The sequence below is a fragment of the Durio zibethinus genome, chromosome 2, assembly GCF_047325235.1.
Source record: "Durio zibethinus cultivar Kanyao isolate XHJ-2024 chromosome 2, ASM4732523v1, whole genome shotgun sequence".
In the NCBI taxonomy this organism is placed as follows: Eukaryota; Viridiplantae; Streptophyta; class Magnoliopsida; order Malvales; family Malvaceae; genus Durio; species Durio zibethinus.
In genome coordinates, this window is record NC_143163.1 from 39882092 (window position 1) to 39902886 (window position 20795).

At 33.3% G+C, this 20795-nt stretch overlaps 3 protein-coding genes across 6 annotated transcripts; all 3 read right to left on the reverse strand.

Moving 5' to 3' along the window:
* Positions 1–144: 144 nt before the first annotated feature.
* LOC111318437 (uncharacterized protein At2g33490-like) lies at positions 145–6591 on the reverse strand. Its single transcript, XM_022921308.2, has 11 exons — positions 6249–6591; positions 5748–5820; positions 5197–5271; positions 4665–4726; positions 4496–4564; positions 3608–3636; positions 3304–3511; positions 2934–3221; positions 2628–2681; positions 1164–2146; positions 145–409 (listed from the first exon to the last, which is right to left on the reverse strand). The coding sequence occupies exons 1-10, from the start codon at positions 6372–6374 to the stop codon at positions 1175–1177; spliced, it is 1956 nt and encodes a 651-aa protein (XP_022777043.1). The 5' UTR covers positions 6375–6591; the 3' UTR covers positions 145–409; positions 1164–1174.
* A 3390-nt stretch (positions 6592–9981) lies between these two features.
* LOC111318438 (pyruvate dehydrogenase E1 component subunit beta-2, mitochondrial) lies at positions 9982–15833 on the reverse strand. Of its 4 annotated transcripts, none has more exons than XM_022921312.2 (16): positions 15796–15833; positions 15424–15464; positions 15243–15317; positions 14774–14854; positions 14629–14655; positions 14476–14538; positions 14220–14306; positions 13041–13166; positions 12687–12820; positions 12500–12572; positions 12275–12340; positions 11286–11324; positions 11072–11196; positions 10873–10987; positions 10579–10661; positions 9982–10410 (listed from the first exon to the last, which is right to left on the reverse strand). In XM_022921312.2, exons 2-15 carry the CDS (start codon positions 15445–15447, stop codon positions 10593–10595), a joined length of 1104 nt encoding a protein of 367 aa, XP_022777047.1. In that variant the 5' UTR covers positions 15448–15464; positions 15796–15833; the 3' UTR covers positions 9982–10410; positions 10579–10592. The 4 variants fall into 4 exon arrangements, with proteins under 4 accessions (XP_022777047.1, XP_022777045.1, XP_022777046.1 ...); XM_022921310.2 differs by having other exon boundaries at positions 10556–10661; XM_022921311.2 differs by having other exon boundaries at positions 10550–10661.
* A 3006-nt stretch (positions 15834–18839) lies between these two features.
* On the reverse strand, positions 18840–20479 carry LOC111318440 (NAC domain-containing protein 83-like). Its single transcript, XM_022921313.2, has 3 exons — positions 20010–20479; positions 19478–19764; positions 18840–19269 (listed from the first exon to the last, which is right to left on the reverse strand). The coding sequence occupies exons 1-3, from the start codon at positions 20188–20190 to the stop codon at positions 18964–18966; spliced, it is 774 nt and encodes a 257-aa protein (XP_022777048.1). The 5' UTR covers positions 20191–20479; the 3' UTR covers positions 18840–18963.
* Between the last annotated feature and the right edge of the window lie 316 nt (positions 20480–20795).

The following is a 20795-nucleotide window of genomic DNA, read 5'->3' on the forward strand; positions in this document are numbered from 1 at the left end:
ATATATTTCACAAGTTTATGACATGGGTATTTCAAGAAAATGAAGAGTTAGAAAAACATAGTCATAAACTTGTGAAAAATAAGACAACATCAGACAAATTAATCCACCTAGAATGTCAAATATTATTTAGTACAGTAATTTGCATAGGCTAAAAGAATTGAATTATCTATTAATGCCTTGGAGAAAATGCAAAATTTCTCAAAAATGATGGAACAAATGGCATGTATTTGACTGATTCATGCTGAGCGTCTATCACAATAGACAAGTAGCGGCTAAAATATATAACAGTGATAAAGTTAAAGAAAAGGATATATGCGCATCTGCACCTGTACGATATGGCTAAGACAATCGTAGCCCCCGTAGGCCAGGAATGAAATCAGTATTAGAATTAGATATAATCAACCAGCTCCTGCATCAATCGTATATCAATAGTCAGAAATTAAAATATATACATAACGACTTAATAATATACCATTGTTCATGTTATTGAACTATAGACCTTGCATGCCAGCAATAATACCAAAGAAGAGGACCACTAATGGAACAATCTAATCCATCAAAAGTTTCTAAACTGTTGCTTGCCAGAAAAAAAAAAAGTTACGAGGAACAACATAAAAAGGATTGCTAGTATGGCATGAAAATTCCAAGACTGCTTCAAATCATCAAAGGAGCTACACAACCTTAATTAACTTGAAGAAATAAAAGTATCAGAGCATAGAATGTGGGGTCTGGACAGGCAAAAAGCCGAAAATTTATTAACTGGATTTAAAGCATATATTTGAATTCTGAATATGAACTATGTAAAACATGTTCTGAGTTGCATAGATGTCATGAATAACCTATCTGACCTATCCAATTCCACTCCCAACCACTGTAGACCATTGTGATGCATTCAGTCTTTATTCACGATCTTCATATTGAAAACACAAATGCTTAAGTTTTCACATATTAAGGCATATTCAGTTTTTAACAAGCATTGAAAAGTTATAAAGTACGTATATATTGAGAAACAAAACTGCACGAGCAATGATCCTTCAACTGGTAAACTCATCTCATCCAGTGTTTCCCCAGATAGTACCACCCAACTTAATGGAATTTTAATCATTTTGGAACAACGTTTTCTGAGTGGATCAAAGGAAACAAAAGCATTGTGTTCTGATTACCTATCAACAGTCTACGAACTAGTTGATGATGGCTGGATTCGAGATAAGGATATTGGTGTCAAAGGAGGTGAGGCAATATCTTGAGACATCCCTGAACTGATAGCAGTTTCCAGCGGCTTGGACACAGGTAATGACATCACTCTGTGAGAGCTTGAGGGTATGGAGAAACTGCGAGTAACAACCTGTGGAGGTTGAGGCAGTGGAGAGGCAGCTCTTGAAACCGCTGATTTATTTGTAGCAGAGAGCCCTTGACCTCTAGGCATCAAGGGGCCTGAATAACCAACCAAGCCTAAAGGTCTTGAAGCCTTGGAAGCTGAACTGGCTGGAGGTCTAGGAAGTTCATGAAGTTCACTTATTTTAGGTGAGGACACAATAGTAGGGGAAGTACTCGTTGATACTTTTGGAGATGCAGCTGGCGGTTGTGGCATTGGGTTTCTCAAAATTGGCCCCGAGAACAATAGGGGATTTTCCAGTGAAACAGGTTTGGTAGGCCATGGTTTACTTGTCAAGGGACCAGAAAAGGCTTGTCTTTTGATTTTCTTGGGATCAGAGGCAGCATTTGGACTAACTCGGGAGAATAAAACCCTATCAGCCAAAGGAGGGGGTAGTCCAGTCGAAGCAGCAGGATTACTGCTCTCTCTCAGTACTGACTGTGCATTTATAACAGCAGATCCAGAAATTTTCTCATCTCCCAAAATCCTCTCATATTTCTTATGCTCAAGCGGAGATGAATGCCGCAAATTGTTTGAATGCTCATTCAAACCTATCTTTAAAGATCGAGGAGCTGGCTTCACTAAGCCAATAGAACCTTTTGTAGCAACTGGTGTAGGTAATACATATGAGCTGAACTTTCGTGCCAACAACGGTTGAATTTTCTCAGAAGGTCCACATTTATTCTCAGCAAAGAGAGGGGCTGATTGGCTGCTGTTTCTTATTTCCCCTCTAAATGAAAAAGAATGGCGGCGGCTTCTTTCTAGATTTTCCTGTAACATAAGGAACAGTAAAATATACTTGCAATAAAGTAGATGTTTGCTGCAGGGGGGGGGGGGCGCAAAAAAATACGCAAAATTTGGGGTTAAAAAGTTGCTTCAGTGGAAGCACAATATTTTGTGTTCGGAAAATGTCAATGAATATAAATCTGTTGACCAATCAGACTCAGTTATTTGACTTGCATCGGTTATTGTATAGTCTGGTGAAACCTGATATGTAATAGTATGATTAGTTTCAAAAAAATTGATGGTAAATTCCTAAAGGGGAAAGTGTGAGCAAGATAAACCATTGTATCAAAAACCAATATCATTTTTCAGCAGATCAAGGGTATATAATATGGATTGCAATTAATGGAATGAATTATTATCAGGAACTGCTTACTTGACAGCTCTATGTGCACATATACATAACCCAAATTTGCAATATCTAGCCTCATATTGTGAACTGTAATTAATAGCATAATAGGTTCTTTACCTTTGCAGCCTCCACCATTGCAACTTGGGGAAATGTAAGGCCTACTTGATCCAACTGCAAAAATCACATGGAAAATTATCAGCCAAACAAAAATCACATGGAAATCATTCTAGAATTAATACATTTAGAGGCACAAATGGAATTAATTCTTATTTTCTGCATGTCAACCCTGTGTGAGATCCATAGAACTTTCTTTATAACACTCAGGAGAATGAAACCATTCCACGCACACACAAGCATACACAGAAGCAACAAAAATGACATTTTTCATTTCAGTAAGGAAGAAATAGTACATTAAATAGTCACCTCCATTGAGTGTCGTGATGTAGGAACCAGGTTCTGATCTTGGTCATTTTGTCCATAGTCAAAGCTCAATTCACCATCATCATGGTCATAACCATCATCCCCATTGTCTTTGTCATCACTATCATCATCGTCATCATCATTTTCATAGTTGTTATCATCATCACCATTTTCTGCTTCATCATCTTCAAGTCCACTGAAGTGGTAATCAATATGCTGCTGTTCAGTGATTTTCTGCACATGCGGTTCTACTTCTTCAAGAGACTTAAGAGCCTTCTTAAAAAAGTTCAGCTGCTTTCAAGCAAAAGGAAATAGATCAATAAACAACAACAGAAGGAATTAAAAAGTTTTTAAAAAAAAAAAGAAAAGAAACCTGAGCAGCATGGTGTCGTGCTGCTTGCGTAAGAAGGCTTCTTGATTGTCCTTGCTTTAGAGATTTTGATCGAAAAACAAATAAAGTTGCCTCCTCATCATATTCATCATGTGCTACTTGTAATTGCTGCATGGAGAAATTCTCCCCCTTCTCACTTTTTGATCTGTCTTTTTCTTTGTGTCTCATTGCCATGTACTCGTACACATTTCTGTAGATAATGCACCAAATATCAGAAGCCATTATCTTTGAAAGATGAACTTTGTGTCTGCCTATTTGTTAAAAGATAAATAAATAAAAGTTGGACCTTTTTTCATCACATTGCCGCTTCATCTCCTGTATCAACAGAGGGGGAAAAGCCACTCAATATTACATCATTTAAATCATTAACTGGCTCTATAATACATAATGCAATACCTTGTGTAACTAAAACAATGTGATTCACCAACAAAAATTTAAGCTTTTGTTGATAATATTCACATAATAATACCTAAGAAAATGGTGATACACCAATGCTTCCGAAAAGAAAAAAATAATAATAACATACAGAGTCAAGATACCAGAGAATCTCACATAAATCCTGTATCCAATGTCAGATTCTTATCTGCGCCCTTAAGATGTTTGAATGAAATTAAACAACTAATGATTACAATATAAAGCAAACCTTCCAGAGGTAGGCCTTTTGAAAACATTTTGGTTTTCATCCCAAGGGGTTCAAATGTTTTAAAGACAACAGGGAGTGGAACATAGGGGCATTTCTTCATTTTGATTGGTGAATAAGTTCTATTACTTGAAAGTAATAACCAAACAAAAATAACAAAGGTTTCTTTTCCCCACTGTTGTTAACTCTTTCAGTTCCAGGTTCCAAACTTTCAAAATTGTTCACGTTAACAGGAAAAAGTGGGTTAATAAATCTTAAAAGAATACTATACTCCTAATCACTTTATCTTCAAGTGTTAGTATTATAACTAGCCATTATCTTGATAAGTAAATGTCCAGAAAGTAGAAAAGGACATTTAAAAGAAAAACAATTACGACCAACTAACTGAGCACACATTGACAAGAAGAGTCAAAGCACCAAATTGAAAGTGACAATCTTCACATTATAGAATGATAAAAAATGGCCAAATTTTGCAAAGCAAAAGACCAAATAGAACCTGCCAATAATTGGATGAAACGGTCCATAAGAACAAACCTCAACTGTTCGAAGTTCATTAAGAAGGGACTCTGATGGGCTTGTGATAGTCTGGAATATATGAGACCGCTGAAGGATGCAAACTAATATTTCATTAGAACAGTAAAGAAGTAAGACGTACAATTTTAGGAAAGCTTCCAGAATGTAACAAAAAAAAAAAAAGACTCACATAGCTGTCAACAAGTTTCTGGAGTTCATACTGTACTTTTCCAAGCATTAGTAATACTTTACCTGCTCAGGAATAAAAGCAACTTATTTTTCCATATCCCTTTTGGAAATGGTTTGCTGCTACATATAACAGAGTATGCATTCTGATGAAGAAACAACTATGATCATCTACAACCAAGTACTACTATCTGAAAGTGCCAAAGTGGGTAAAAATAGAATCTATGCTATAACAGATTTAGAAAAAAAAATGCATATTTCTAGAACTTGAGAGGATGAAGGTAACAACAATAAGGATGCATCGCAAATGTTGGATATAATAAATGTGAATAAGTAAGATTTTACTTGATTCATCTCTTAAATCAAAGTTGACACTAAAACACAGGCAGTATTTTGAAACTGGGAATTTATGGTGGAGAAACCTTATTTACTAGCAAGGTAATGAGTTCAATTGTAAAGTTTACATGGAAAATCATAAGCGATTTGTTCATATTAACCGGCAACACTGCACAATATAAAAGTATATATCTACTTACCACTTTCTTCATCATCATTTAATGCAGTTTTCGCAAGAAGACAAGCACCCATTTCCCGCAATGACTCTGAGAATTCTGAGAATAAACAGGACTATATTAGAGATTTCAAGATTAAAATGGCATATAAAATCTTCCATACCAAAAACTAGAGACCAAATAATTAATATTTGATCATCATGCTTGAGCTTTAACCAACATATAAAATATCATCAATGAACCAATTCCACCATTCTTACAGCAACTACCTGTACTGTTAGATTTATAAGATTGTCAATCTCCGGGGCTGGGACATGAACAGAAAAGAAAAGAACAAATCATGCCATCATAGAAAAAGCTTGAAATGCTTTAATGATACCTATACAACCATAACATGGATAACCAACCGAACACGCAGCATATATCAAAAAGATCAGCCCTCCAAAAGCATAACATGAATGAAGATTCAGAACATGCTTGAATGAATTTCATAAGACAAAAAGTTTATTTCATTAACACATAAACAAAAAGTTCAACAAATGCAGAAACACATACGAAACATGTCAATAAATTACCGAAAGCACTATTTGCAGTTGCTGCAGCTGCAGAAAGTAAGCTGTCGTAGCAATCTCTCATATCCTGCATATCCTGCAAATCATACAAAACCATACATAAATCACCTTTGCCCCAACAATACAATCACCACGTATTATTTGCCAGAACAATTTTATGACAGTTACAATTCCAAGCCACAATATTGAGTGAATGAAATTAAATAAAAAAAAAGCTTTTTTTTTTTTTCAAAAAAGGAGCTTTTTCCCTTCAGAAAAGAAGAATAATAGATAATGCATTGATGTTTCATAAAAAAAACTTCTTAATGAATAATATGAGCTCCGAAAGCAGAGTGAAAACCCTAACCGAATGTTTGAAGAACGAAAAGAAAGAATAAAAACTAGAAAAAGGAGGTGGCACTAGAAATCGCAATGAACATGGAAAATTCATTAAAAAAATTAAAGGAAAAAAAACCTTTGGAATTGATGATAGCAAGCAAAGAAAGGGAGAGAAAGGTGTGAGACCTGAGAAGCGAGAGCGAGGTCGTCCAATTGAGGCAAAGGTCGAAGATCTTTTCGGTCCTTGGTTTCGCCACCGTGCTTGTGATTGTGAAGTGCAAACCCTCGCAATCTTCTCAGAGAAGTCTTCATTTTCTGTTGCCTTCAAACAGCTCAATATTTATTTATATTTTAGGTGGTTTTAATTTCGAGATCCAAAACAACCTTGCTTCGATTTCCCAATCTTCTTCTTTCAACTTGGCTCTTCACATTGCTTTTATTAAGGATTATTATTGTTGTTATTAGTATTAATTAATACATGGTATGGTTACGTCAGTTACATATATAAAAGAGAGAAGAGTGGGTCAGGGACGCATGGAATAATCAACATACCAGGTATTTTTGCTTTCTTGACTTCTTGGTTTTTCTACTTTTTTATTTTTTTTCTTTTCCCTTCTCTTTCGTCTAATCTAATAATTTAATTTCTTTAACTACTACTTATCAGTTAATAATTCACACGTCATCATCTAACATTAATTATGCAAATTTAATACATTCATAGCTTTGTAATTGTATATTCACTACTTCTTTTCATAATGACAATCACACATCTTTTCATCCTATAGACATTTCTCCTATCAATATATATTGTATTCAATATTTTAGTCTGAATTTTTTTTTTACAATAATTAATCTTTATTGATAATAAAAAAAGTAAGTTTTTTTTATAAACTGAAATAACCTTATGAGTATTTTTTTACCTTATTTTAATTCATTAAGTATAATTTTAATTATTTTTATTTAAATTAAAATTTTATATTTAATACATATTAATATATAAATTTTATACACGTATATTAATAAAAACATATAATATCAACTTATTAATGATAAAATATTTTTAAATTTTAATTTTTTATGTATTTATTTTAAAATTTTATTTTTATTTTTTAATAAAATTATATCATATGATTCAACATAAAATTTATATGTTAATAGTGCATCAAGGAAATGAAATGTTGCTCCCCAACACTCAAAATTTTATAAAACCACAATAACCCATTTTTATCATTCAAAACCAAATACCTGTTTTTATAAGTTACCTAACATCAATTATCAGAAAAAATAAAAATAAAAAACTTGACTTCTGAAAAGATGAAACCATCTTAACAAAAAAATTGGCAAATTTTTTTTTTTTTTTTTGGATTTAAAGGAGAGTAATATGCTAATTGAAAATTATTTGAAACTACACTAATTAGAACAAAGCTAATCAATAATTACCAGTAATTTGTTGATCTATAATGTGGATTTAAACGGAAAAACATCGGCAATGAAAAAAAAAAAAAAGGAAAAGCATCCGAAGACAAGTCAATCAATATTGGTAATAAAAGTAACACAAAATGGCAAATTGGATAAGAAGAAATGTGTGTGAGAGAGGGAAAGAGAGAGAGAAATAATAATATACAAGTAAAAGGAGAAAAGTCAATAATTCCTTTTTTAATGAATAATGATGACTACAATAGTGCGATTATGATGGCTTTGTTAGTTAATTTTTCAAAAGAAAAAGTTGGACTTGCTTGCAAATAAGGTTAATAATGTTGCATTAGTTTAGATATCTTTTTAGATATTTTACTTCAATATTTTACAATTAATTTGAGCATGACAAATTTTTTTTAAATAATTGAAGTAGATAAATTTTAAATTTTAATTATTAAAATAAAAAATTTAGTATTCTATTAACAACTGATCATTAATTATTGAAACAATTTTTTATTTACAAAATACTTTATATCCTTAAGTTTTTATCGATAAATTCATATTCAAGAAATAAGAGATACATATTATATACAAAATAATTACTTTGCTAATAAAAATATAAATCAAATTATACAATTATTTTATTTTTATTTAGTCAAAATTTAAAATTTAATTTTTATAATATAATTCATACAAATTAATCCTTCTACTATATCCATCTGATAATATCAATCTAATTGATAATTTCGTCAAACCATTTTTGTTAAATGTGCTGACGTGACATTTGGTATTAATTTTATTTACATTATATTTTCAAATAATTTCAAAATAAAGTGAAGATCAGATGGATTTTTTTTTTTAACCACATTAGGAGTGGTGGGTTGGGCAGACCATTTCGTACAAAACAAAATGCCACTGGCATTTCTTTTCTTTCCTTTTTTTTTTCACTTTCATTTCCTTCTATTTTCAATTGAAATCGTGTTTTATTAGAAAGAAAAAAAAAATCAAGATTCACTGCAAGAACCAAAAACTAAATCCTAATCTCTTAGAATCATATTCCAAGGCATTTTCGTTCTAGATTGACTTAAGGTATAAAAACAAGAAATAAAAAGTGTATTAAACGACCCCTAAACAAGTTGCCAAACATTTTTTTTTTTTGTTTGCTGTTTTGAAAAAAAAAAAAAAAAAACCGAAATCAAATAACGAAAAACAAAAACGATGCCTTCTAAAATTCATGTTTTGAAAAGTTATAAAATCCAAAAATCTGAAGTTAAGAATGACAGTAATATACTAAAATGGTTTTCAATCAAAAATTAGCATGCAAATGTTATTCCTAATTACAAAAAAATTTATCTCGAAATAGTTATTTGCATGTAGGAATTAGTTGGAAGTCCACAATTTAACCTTTAATAGTTGCTTGACCCCCTCTACTTTGCAAGAATAAACAAACATTACGTATAGGTCGGAGTGCAAGGAGCCTTTAAATGAAAAATAAGTCAAACAATTGCCTTTAGAAAAAGAAAGAGACAGCTAGGGAATTTAAAGGTCCTTTTGATTAGCGACGAGAATGATTCTATTAAGATTGAAAACAACAAAAATGATGAAATTAAATATTATGACATAAAATTAAAATTAATTATAAAAATATATATTTGAATTTAGGCGTCATGATAACGATAATATTTTTCATTTTTATAACAGAGCAATCGCTTATTTTATAGAATCACTCAACCCTTCTGCCTCTAATCGGTGACTGAAGGGTTGTTAGGGCCAATTGCACGGCAAAGTGGTACGTAAATGCACCCCCGATGGGATTGGCCTAAAAAATGGCATTGGATCTCACCATATCGGAAGTCCAGTGTCAAATCCAAATTGGCACTAAAGAGTAAAAGGTTCTACCGATAGCTTCCGATCCTTGCCACCTACTAACATTCAATGAATGAGACTTGGTCCTTTTCAGATATTTCATTCACCTTGCGGATTGCAATCCTTTTAAAGCTGCGGATTTCATCGCAGAGACGATGCGATTAAATATCTTTTGTGTGCAATTACACCATGATTGTTTGTGCAATAATTCGACTGCCGATTAAATAACTTTTTGTGTAATTACACCGCGATTATTTGTACAATAATTCGATTGAGCCTAAATGGTAAAAATTTCACCAATGAGAGCAAACATTTTCTTGGATAGGAAAAAAAAATGCAATGACATTTTTGCCTGGACATTTTTTAATTCAATTTTACCCATACATTTAAAAATGTACTAAAATTGAAGTTTAATAATTTAAAAAATAACATTTCATTTTTAAATCGTACTATTATTATTTTTAATTGTGCCTTATGTAATTAAATTATAATATTTTAAATATTAAATAAAATTAAAATATACGTCAAAATAAATTTTTATTTCACTTACAAATTAATGTCCTTAACAGTTATTTTTATGTCACCTTTATTTTTATATTTTTTACTTTTATCTTTACTATACTCAATTCCACCAATATAAAAACTAATATCCTCATCATTACTATTTTTAATATTATGAAAATCAATTATTCAAATGTAACGTAACAAGTGCCAACCATTAGACCAAGTTTAATGGTAATCTTTTATTACTTTCCCCTACAAAGTGGTTCCCCTTTCTGACAACACTACTTTGGTAGCAATTCCCAAACATCGAATCGGCGCAATCAAAAATTCATTAAACTGAAAAAAAAAAAATTTTTTTGAAACCCAAAGCTCAGAAACAGTTTCGAGAGGGTGTGCACCGGATACGAGAAAAATAAATAAATTTTGGCTATTGAGGGTGGAAGAGGTTGTGTTCAAATGGCAGTCAAAATCTCCAGCCATTTCTAACAATCTCCCAGTTATTAAATGAAAGCAGGTTCTCCACGAAAGCTTTGAGAAGGTAAAATTCATATCCCTCTAATTCCTGAGAAGAATCATTGATTATGTTAGAAATTGACAACAGATAAACAGGCCCAAGGCAAGATAAAAAATTTAAAAACACTGCAACCCAGAAAGAGGACTTGAATTAAAAAAAAGAGATGCGGCAAACAGCCAGTACTGACACTAGCCTGTATTAGGAAAAGTTTCCTGCCTGGATTGGTTCAATTATGCAGTAGCAGCCAAAGGTACAGATCGGAAGCATGCTCTCTTTGCAGCACGGACAATATCTTCAACCTGCAGAATTCATAAATAAATAAAATTAACCTATTGTCTATATAATGTAATTGTACAAATCCGTGCAGCCATCAAACTAGCTGGTTTGACAAAAGGTTGCATTAGGAAGAAGGGGGGCTGGATCAAAGAAAGACCCTAGTTGTCAAATGCCTCACTTCACCATAAACTTGAAAGCCAGTCAAAATAGAAATATAGGGAGAAATGGAATCACCTGTGGCACAGCCATTCTCTCAAGATTTGCTGCATATGGCACGGGAACATCGGCTCCCGCAATTCTCTCAACCGGTGCATCAAGATAAGCAAAACTCTCCTCCACAACAGATGCACTGTGAAAGTACAGTGTAAATATAGAAGGTGCCAGAATACGTGGTAAGCAGAAATTAAATGATTAAAGAGAAAAGAACTCGGACCAGATTTCAGCACCAATGCCATGCTGGGGAAATGCTTCTTCAACTGTTATTAATCTGTTGGTTTTCCTGACTGAGGCATTAATTGTGTATCTATCTAGCGGCCTAATAGAACGCAAATTTATAACCTGTATTTAACAAAATCAGGCATTTCACTTCTAAGCAGAATGATCATATGAGCTTGCAAGGGCTTGCACTTCTTTGTGTTATAATTTACCTCAGCATCAATTCCATCCTTTTCAAGTATCTCAGCCGCCTGAACAACAAACAGTCTATTAGTTGATAAATTCACAAGCCAACATATTAGTAATATAATTGAATTTTCAGAAAATTACAAAACGAGGTAAAAAGAAAGAAATCCCTAAACAAGAACTAAGCAGACTAATATTGATAGTGGATGTCCCATTAACAAGTGCACTAAGCTCTAATTTTAACATTTGCGCACATATTTAACTTGTTCAATCAGAGGGACCTCTGCCACACCATATCTGAGGCGGTTCTTGAGCACACTGATTAAAAGATAGTCTAACTAAATGCAGTAGCCTGCAGTACACAAGATAAATGAAGTGTCCACCTCAGTCACTAGTCACTACCAGCAATTAATAAATCTGAATAATATTATAAATAAATCTGGTCCAATAATCTTTTAAACTCAAAAGTTATTACCCAATAAAGTTTTAGGCACTCCAGCCAAAATTACATTTGACACAGCCCAATATTATACCCAAGTTCCATCCAATTTATCAAACTTTTCACTACTAAATGGAGTCTCAACCACTTAGATCCAACTCTATCAAAGGCCAAAAGTTATGGAAGATCGTTTTGTTCTTGATGTTCCTCTCTCTTCTCTTCTATTTCTCTGGTTAGACACCGCCAAAAATAATTTTTTGTTTCTTCACCGCCAGCAGCCAGAACTTTTTGCCCTTCATTGCTGCGTCCATGCCGTATATGGTATAATAACTTTATTGTTTTTTATGTTTCTGGCATATCCAGCAATACTATCATGTATCAGAACATGTCAAACAACTATCATTGTCAGACACGTATCTTACACGAATAAGTGAGGATAGCAGCTGTGCCCGTGTTTCATAGCTTTAGATTATTCCTTTATCTCATCTGTGGAATCTTGTGCAGTTACATTTACAATCTATCTCAAAAGAAAATTAGGCGCGGCACATCCAAACATATACTGAATACAAGGCCTACCTTAAGAGCATAGCCCACCATTTTTGAATAAGCTGTAACAGTCACATCCTTTCCTTCTCTCTCTATCTGGTTAAAGAAGACGGTTAAATGATAAATTTAAATGCCATTAGAATGCAGCATCATCAGATGTGAGTTACAGCAGAATCATTCACTGCAGAAGCATCAATAATAGTAATAACAAAAGTCTTGTGAGTAAAATTTAAAGGGCGTCATAGCAGGCATTACCTTAGCTTTTCCAATTGGAAGGCAAAAACTGGAATCAAGAACTTCATCAGAAACAGGGAATGATTGACCATATCTGAAGCAAAACACTTATATCAGAATAATGTCAGACATTAAAATTCTAATTAAAGGCTGGACCAGTGGAGTGGGAGCTCAATACATAGGAATCACATTTTATCAATTCACTTACAACAACTCATTTTCAAGGAAAACAACTGGGTCAGGATCTCTAATAGCAGCTTTGAGCAGTCCACGAGCATCTTCGGAATTGTATGGTGTCAGGACTTTCAACCCAGGACAAGAAGCATACCATGCTGCATAACACTGGATGACAACCAAGAAGACAAAATAATTATACAAGCTTCTTACTATATTGAAACTCAGCTACACTTCTATAAAATGAAAATAATTAAACAGTAATCACAATACCCAGTACAAAATAAATCAATTTTAAACCTCAGTAGGCTCTTGGGAACAGGGGAGAGTGGATGTATGTGAAATGAACCAAATATAGGGTGAAAGTAACAGTTTGAAGAAACCATACCTGAGAGTGTTGGGCACCAACACCAGCAGCAGCACCATTAGGTCCTCTAAAAACAATGGGTACAGATATCTGGCCAGCTGACATATAGTTGGACTTCGCAGCAGAGTTAATAATGTGGTCAATTGCCTGCAATAAATGCCAGAAACAGATCAAAGAAAATTTTGCATCAGACTAAGATCCAGATAAAAACACATTTAAGAGTAAGAAAAGTCATTTAACTAGTTTACTACCATTAAAATGACGAATACTTATATAGCTTTAAATTCATGAAATTCTGCCATACAATAATGACTAAATCTAGACCTTGGGAAAACACCATGCAATATGTCCAAGTACATACGATGTTGGAACAGTCTAAAAAGACATATCCAAACCACTTGCTCTCTTAAGATTTGAGAGTTCTGAGCAAGGAGGAAATCAATCATGGTTTTAGAAGCCAGTACATCTTACACAGCAAGATGGCTACCACAAGAACTCCAAAGATTCCAAATTTCGACAAAAACACACCTCCTTGGAAGAGTTTTCAGGAAATCTTCAGAAGTGCCATTTCTTGGCTTCTCTTAACACTAGTTCTTTGATTATTAGAACATGCATAATTCACCAAAGAGAATTACAAAACTGAAACAAAAACTTTGAATCACTTATAGCTAAACAAACTTGCTTTCCAACAACATGATTTGGCTTCTTTAACCAGAACCATAAAAGATAAGGACCAATTACTGATAAAAGAATACCAGCTGTGACAACACATTTTAAATACCATCTCTTTCCTTTACACTTTCCATTTGTAATTTACAACCACGTGTATTTATAATTTAATACTATGTCTAGTTGAATATAGAAAGAGAATATCAAAATAACACATACATAATTTATCTTATCCTTTCCTAGTTAGCCAGTATACCTTATCACATAGGTTCCTTCAGCATGTCAGGCTTCAAGGAAAGCATGCATACTTCATTCATACAAGCTTCTAAGGATTTCAACACCACTTTACAGTAGCGTTTTTAACTTCGTTGTATTTAAAAAAGAAAGCAAATGATAATATACTATCTCCTTTCTTTTTCATGATATGTATATCAGTTTATTTAGAAGTCGTTTTCAAATTTTAGGAATATTGTAGCACAACAAACTAATAAACGAGTACAGAAGCAGAAATTCAAAACAGAGCCATCTAACCTGCAAGGAGAAGTTAATTGTCATAAACTCCACTACAGGCTTTAGACCATGGTACGCAGCACCAACTGCAATGCCAGTAAAACCAGCCTGTGAAACAAGAAATAAACAACTGAGGTGAGAAAACAGTGTAATAAAATTAAAAAGCATCAATACATGCATAGAATAAGCATGTGAGATTAATCATTCGATCAAATAATAATGAAATTCACAAAAAGAATAAAGGAGTAACAACATAGGATGGCAAGAACATAATAACCTCAGTAATTGGAGTATCAAGAACCCTCTCAGGTCCATACTTCTCCAAAAGCCCCTTGGTTATCTACAAAAGAGGGAAATAAAAACCAGTCCTCAGACAGATGTAACAATGCTTCTATGGAGAGAATTTTATTCTTGAGCAAGAAATGCTAACCTTGTATGCACCCTGATATTCTCCAACCTGCATTTTATAAGTTTAAGAAACAAAAACACAAGAATGGGCATTAAAACAAAAAGAATAGCCAAAAATATGGCTAGAATTATTAAAAAAAAAAAAAGTTCTGTTAACATTTCCTCACCTCTTCACCCATCAAAAAGACTTTTGGATCAGCCGACAACTCCTCATCAAGAGCAGAGTTTAATGCCTCCCTCACTGTCATCTGTGCATAATTGTCATTAAAAAAAATCAATACTCCTAGAAAATTAAGCCTTTCCTTTAGCGGAGATTAAAAATCACAAAAGCCATTTAACATTAACTGCAAGAAGATGCAAACTATATACATACATACACAATTACAAGCATAACCATATCTGCGTGTGTGTGTGTGTGTGTGTGTGTGTGTGTGCATGTGCATGCACACATGAGATGCTGGTCTTTCTTCTGAATTTGTTTATTGAAGTAACCTATAGAGTAGCTCCTAATATTGAAGACAGCTACTCTATTGGGATGGAGTGAACGCTTGACAATATGCAATTTGATATCTAATAGCATTAAACCGACAAAGAAATATAGAACTATACCAAGAAAAAAAAGGTGAAAAATATTACCTGTTTTGCTGCAGATGAGTAACTTCTCAACACAGACGCTGCAGGCCGAATCTTCTGCAATGACTGCCCCAACATCTGAATAAACAAAAAAGAACATTTAAAAAAAAAAAAAAAAGCCTATTAGAATTACTGAAACTTCAATAAAGGTATATGAGAGAGCAGGAGAGTTTCCAGAACTCACCGTTTGCCTTACTATTCCCAACATCTTTCCTTCACTTTTCTCTAATCACCAAAACAACAACAGCCAATCCCAGTTTCATCAAAATCAAAAAAGCAGAAAACAAATATTACAGTGTTATTAGAGCAACGATTAGTGTAAAATGCCTATTTAACTCACTAAGTATGACGATTTTCTATTCTAACAAAGTAAATCAAAGCATTAATCAGTGACAAATGATTCAGAAAAATAAACGATGAAAATGAACGAAGTTATATTTATAACCGAGAAAGAAAATCGAGAAATCTAAATCAGAAAAAAAAGATGTTGGAAAGTGGGAACCAAACGGAAATGGATGAAAAACCAAATTGGCTCAAGGAGATAAAAAGAACGTACCTGTTTTTGGAATAATGTAAAAAACAAAATTAGAGTTTGGAATTAGGGTTTTGTTTTTCGAAGGAAATTAATAGGCAAGGAGTTGCCCAAAAATGGAAAGAGAGACGTATGCAGCAGTAGCATACATCCGCTACGTTCAAATAAAAATAAAATAATATTCTTTCTCTCCCCCTTGAGCCACTTTTCTACGGTAAGACATTCCGCAGCCGTCAAAGTCATTTTAAGGGTCAGGATTCAATCATAGCTCTCCCGTGAAAACAATCGGACGGTTCTGTTGCAATAAGAGGATAGATATTTAAAGTATTTGTTATTAATTTGATTTTTGATGGGGAATTTTTAATTGCTTGTGGGGATATTGCGGTCATTGCAGGGTAGAATTTAGATATTTATCAATGATTTTTACTAATAAGGTAAAAAGAAAATATTTATCGATGATTATTAAAAATATTTTATAAACTAATAGAAGGTTACTAAAATTATATTAGTTATCAAAATTTTATAAAAGATTATTAAAATTGTTTTAATGATTATAAAAATTATATCTTAAGTTATTAAATTAATAATAAAGATTATATAAATTGTATTAAAAATTATTAAATTTTACTTATATTATATAGAAATTAAATTAAATTATTAACATTTATCGTTATAATCATAATATAAAAAAATATTTATTAAAATAAAATTTTAAAAATAAAATTTATACGTAACTCACTATATATGCCTAAACTAATATATATATATATATATATATATATCTAGGTCATGCCATGTTTTAATCCTTAATAATTGTTTTCTCTTCCTATTTTGGCATATAGTAAATACCTCAATTATGGACGATATCATAGTGTTAATCAAGGTATAATCTACATATCTTTTATATATATATATATATATATATGCCGTCTTGAGTCTGTATGGAATCCACTTGCCAATCATATAAACCTCCATGGCTCACTCTTTAACCTCTCAGGTTTATGATATCACATCCTTGGGTACTGTGATAACCGACCTTATATAAGTAACTCTTTCTTTTAAAAAAGAAAAAAATTTGCTGTATAAATCAACAAGTCATGGATGATTATCATACCTGATAACCTGTATTTTCAGCTTAGATTTATGGTTTAATTATGAGGAGTGAGTCAACAATAAAAGGAGACATGCTCCGGATCCTTTGCATGCAAGACACTAGTATAATACTGAGGGGACATTGTATGTTATTTTTGTACATTATTGGGAGTCAAAAGTCAAAACTGCAGTGCAGTTGGAGAATAGTGAGAGTGTGAGAGAATTAATCCTACTGTTAAAATCCATTTAGACTTTAGAGCAACAAAATTTCAAATGCCAGGATATTTTCTATTGGGTAGAAGTTAGAATTAGATGGGATCTATATTTCTTTACGAACAAGGAATACTTAATGAGTCGCTCTTACGTGATATGATATATTTGATTATTAAGAATTAATTCTTTTACTGTGTGTGTTTGATTAAGAGCGTAATCTTTGCAAGAATTTCCAAGAAATCATATGCTAGACAAACTAAACGTTAAGTTATTAGATAGACTTTCACGACTATGGGACGGTTGAATTAAGCTCATTGTCAAACTCCCCCTCCCATCTTAGCTAGGTGAAGAATCTCTACAATTAATTAGTATCCCTGGCTAGCTACTTCCACCAACTAAGTCTTGTAATTTCAAATTTTATAACTTAACCCTGTTTTCCTACACCCTAAGGCCTATTCGCTCTTTCATGTTTCTTAATTGTATTGTTTTATACGAGTATTGATCGTGTGCGACGGTAGTTACTAATGCTAAAAAAATTATGCCCACAATCAATGTCTGTTTCTTGCTACAGAATTAATTTGTTCATTTTGTCAATGATAAACTATACTAGATTAATGGAATGTACAGGAAGATTAGAACTTGGTAAAGGTTCATAATTTTTTTTTTTTTAATTTGGAGATTCCATCCACTGTGAAATAGTGGGTGTGTCAAAGGGAATTGGCTTTTTTTGAACTGATTTCTCCTTTCCCGCAAGGGGGAGGGAGTAGGGAACCTCGTGCAAATGCTGATTTGCAAACATCTTAAGCTGATTCTTGTGATCCCCAAAAAGCGTTATGCTTTTGTCAAAGTTCACGTACACACACACACATATATATATATATACATACATATATATATATGAGAGATGTATTATTATTATATGCCATATATATTTGTTTCTTTCTTTCTATATTACTCTTTTCTGCGCCTCTTGCATTTTCCTTTATTTTAAAAATCATTTGCCTTTTTCTGAAGAACTTGCTATGCATGTTCATCTGCAAAGCAACGTCGAACTTGTTTTGTGAAAACATTTGTTAAATGCCAAAAAGGGGGTAATATCAGTAACTGTTGTAATTTGGAGATTCATTACAAGGAGCACCTTGTGTTTATAATATAGTTTGAACTAAGTATAATGGTCAATGCCGAATTCGAACTTTTTTTTCTTTTGCTCATATCTCTTTCTCTTCCTGATGATTGTTAGTTTATGCTCTAAAACCAACCGGATTGGTCAAAGATATACTGTCATTTATACACTATTATCACCTTAATTAACTTGGCCTTCATCATCTTTTTCTCATCCCTTGCCGCGCACACACAAGTGATAGAGGAAGTGTTGCTTTGTGATATTCGGCTAAGGAAAAAAAAAAAAAAAAGACCAGAAAAGCTTCTTGTTTTATGAAACAAAGCTTTGCTAACATAAACCTATTAATCCTTATGAAGGTTTCAACAAGTTGTTGCTCCGTAGATACTGTTGGAGACCAAACAATTAATTAGGTGAGTGTTGCCTCGTCTCTTTCTTCTTGATGTTCAAGGATTCATTAAACTGTTTACACTAAAAATTATGATACCTGTTAGTGCCGATTCTTAAACAAATGATTGTTTAAATGATATTTTTATCATTTGAAAATCGCTAGTGTGATCGATTATCTTCTCGTTTAGTTTAATTTATTTCCATGGAGTTTTTAATCATGTTTGAACATGAAGCCCAACCCAACAATAATCACTAGACAAAGGAGATTAAATTACCAAACACTAGATTTCTTTCTCTTTAAAAGAGGTTATTGTGATTGGCTAATCAGAACGCCAACTATTGATACAGGCTCGAAAAGAAAAGCGTGAAGTGTGTTTTTAAGGTTCTCTTCTGAAATAAGGAAAACTACTGCAACCAACGCTTTCTTCGTGGTCATCAGTGTCATTATTGGAAACTTGTGTGATCCCACTGGAGCCAGAGGACGAGGAAGAAGGGGCAAGATTTAAGTCAGTCATGTCCTTGCTGGTCAGGAAATCATAGAAAACAGGTCTGCATGTCCTTAGTTTACGAACTCCGTTCCCGTTGCAAGGTTGCTTGCTGTCATCATCGTTTTTAGTAGTACTACTTCTTTTCTTCAAAAATATGCGGCACAGCACCCAATTTTCCATTGGCGCCACATGGCTCTGCAAAGGTTTTAACACAATCATCAATTTCAATGACCAACGTAGCATGATTAAACCCTAAACAATGTGATGCTAATTACTAGTACTAATTAACTACTAGTATATGTAAAAATGATTCTTGAAATGTGTTTGGCATAAGACGCTTGAATTATGAAACAAGTAGTAATATACAATAAAGTAAAAGAAATTAGCAAGACCAAAAATTGACCTGAGATTGGTTCTTCTTATGCGGGGCATTGCAAGCTGATGCCTCAGCGCTAACAAGGCGATATTCATGCATGACCCAATCGGTCCTAGATCCCTGCGGGGGCTTTCCTCTATAAAAAACCAGAGTTTTCTTCATACCCACCACTTGGTTGCTCCTACAAGTTACAATTTGTTTGTCAATTCCAGTTGCTTTCCAATAACCTGAAATTGTGGCTCTGTTGGATCTATTCCCGTTGGGATACTTGGCTTCTCTAGAGCTGAAAAAGTACCTTTCTTGCTCCAAATCACCTGATCATACACACAACGAAGACCCAATGTATCAGACCATCTAATTTTTTTCTTAAAATTTGTCCTAAAGGCTTATAATTGTTAACAGCTCAAAGTGCTGTTACATTTAGAGCTATATCAGCACGCTACTTCCACAAATGATTAAAAAGGAATTTTGTTGTAAATGACATTCTGCTTCAGGCTGCCTTTTTTAATGTTTTATTGAAGAAACCAATTTTTATGACTGAGCTGTCGAAGTAACCAACCTGGCAATTCCCAAGGATCAGCTTTGCAAACATCAAATTCAGGAATGATAGAGGCGGGTAACGGCCAAGCAAGCACCTTTCTTCTTAAGTACTGAACCACTAACTCTTCGTCAGTAGGATGGAACCGGAACCCAGGAGGCAATCTAAGCAGACCATTCTTTACAAAATTAAGCTTCTCCATCTCCAAAAGAAGAAAAAAAATACAAAAAGGAGCAGAAAACCAAGAAGCCCTGAAGTAGCTTAACAACAACACTTGGCTCAAAACAAAACGAAAAAGAGGGAGTCTTCAAACGCCCAAATAAGCATACGATTCAAGCATCCACCTTTAACTTCTTATATTCCCTCAAAGCAACAGAGAATATCAACAAGGGGAACAAGAACAAGAAGGAAAATAAAAGGGGAAAGAAATCAGGATATAAAAGGAAAGGAAAAGTTATACTAATTGTTATCAGACAGAGAGGTGGGCATATGGGAGGGAAATTGTGGCTTTTTTTTTATTTTATAGTAACAGGGATGTTGAAGGGGAAGGAGGGGCGTCTTAAGAGGGGAATAGAATAAGGACGACCCTTTTGGCGTAAATCACACTCAAGCTCTTCCCTCTCCCCTTTCCTTGCTTCTTCTTTTGACGCTATTTTAACAAAGTGAGTTAAACTAAATTAGCTCTCTTCGTAAAGATTAATGTTTTTAATCTAAAAGGAACCGAATGCGTCTAAACTTTAAGCCTAGCTATCTTTCAACGCTTTTCCTTCCTTCCACACAATCTTAACATGTTTGTAATTAAAAAAA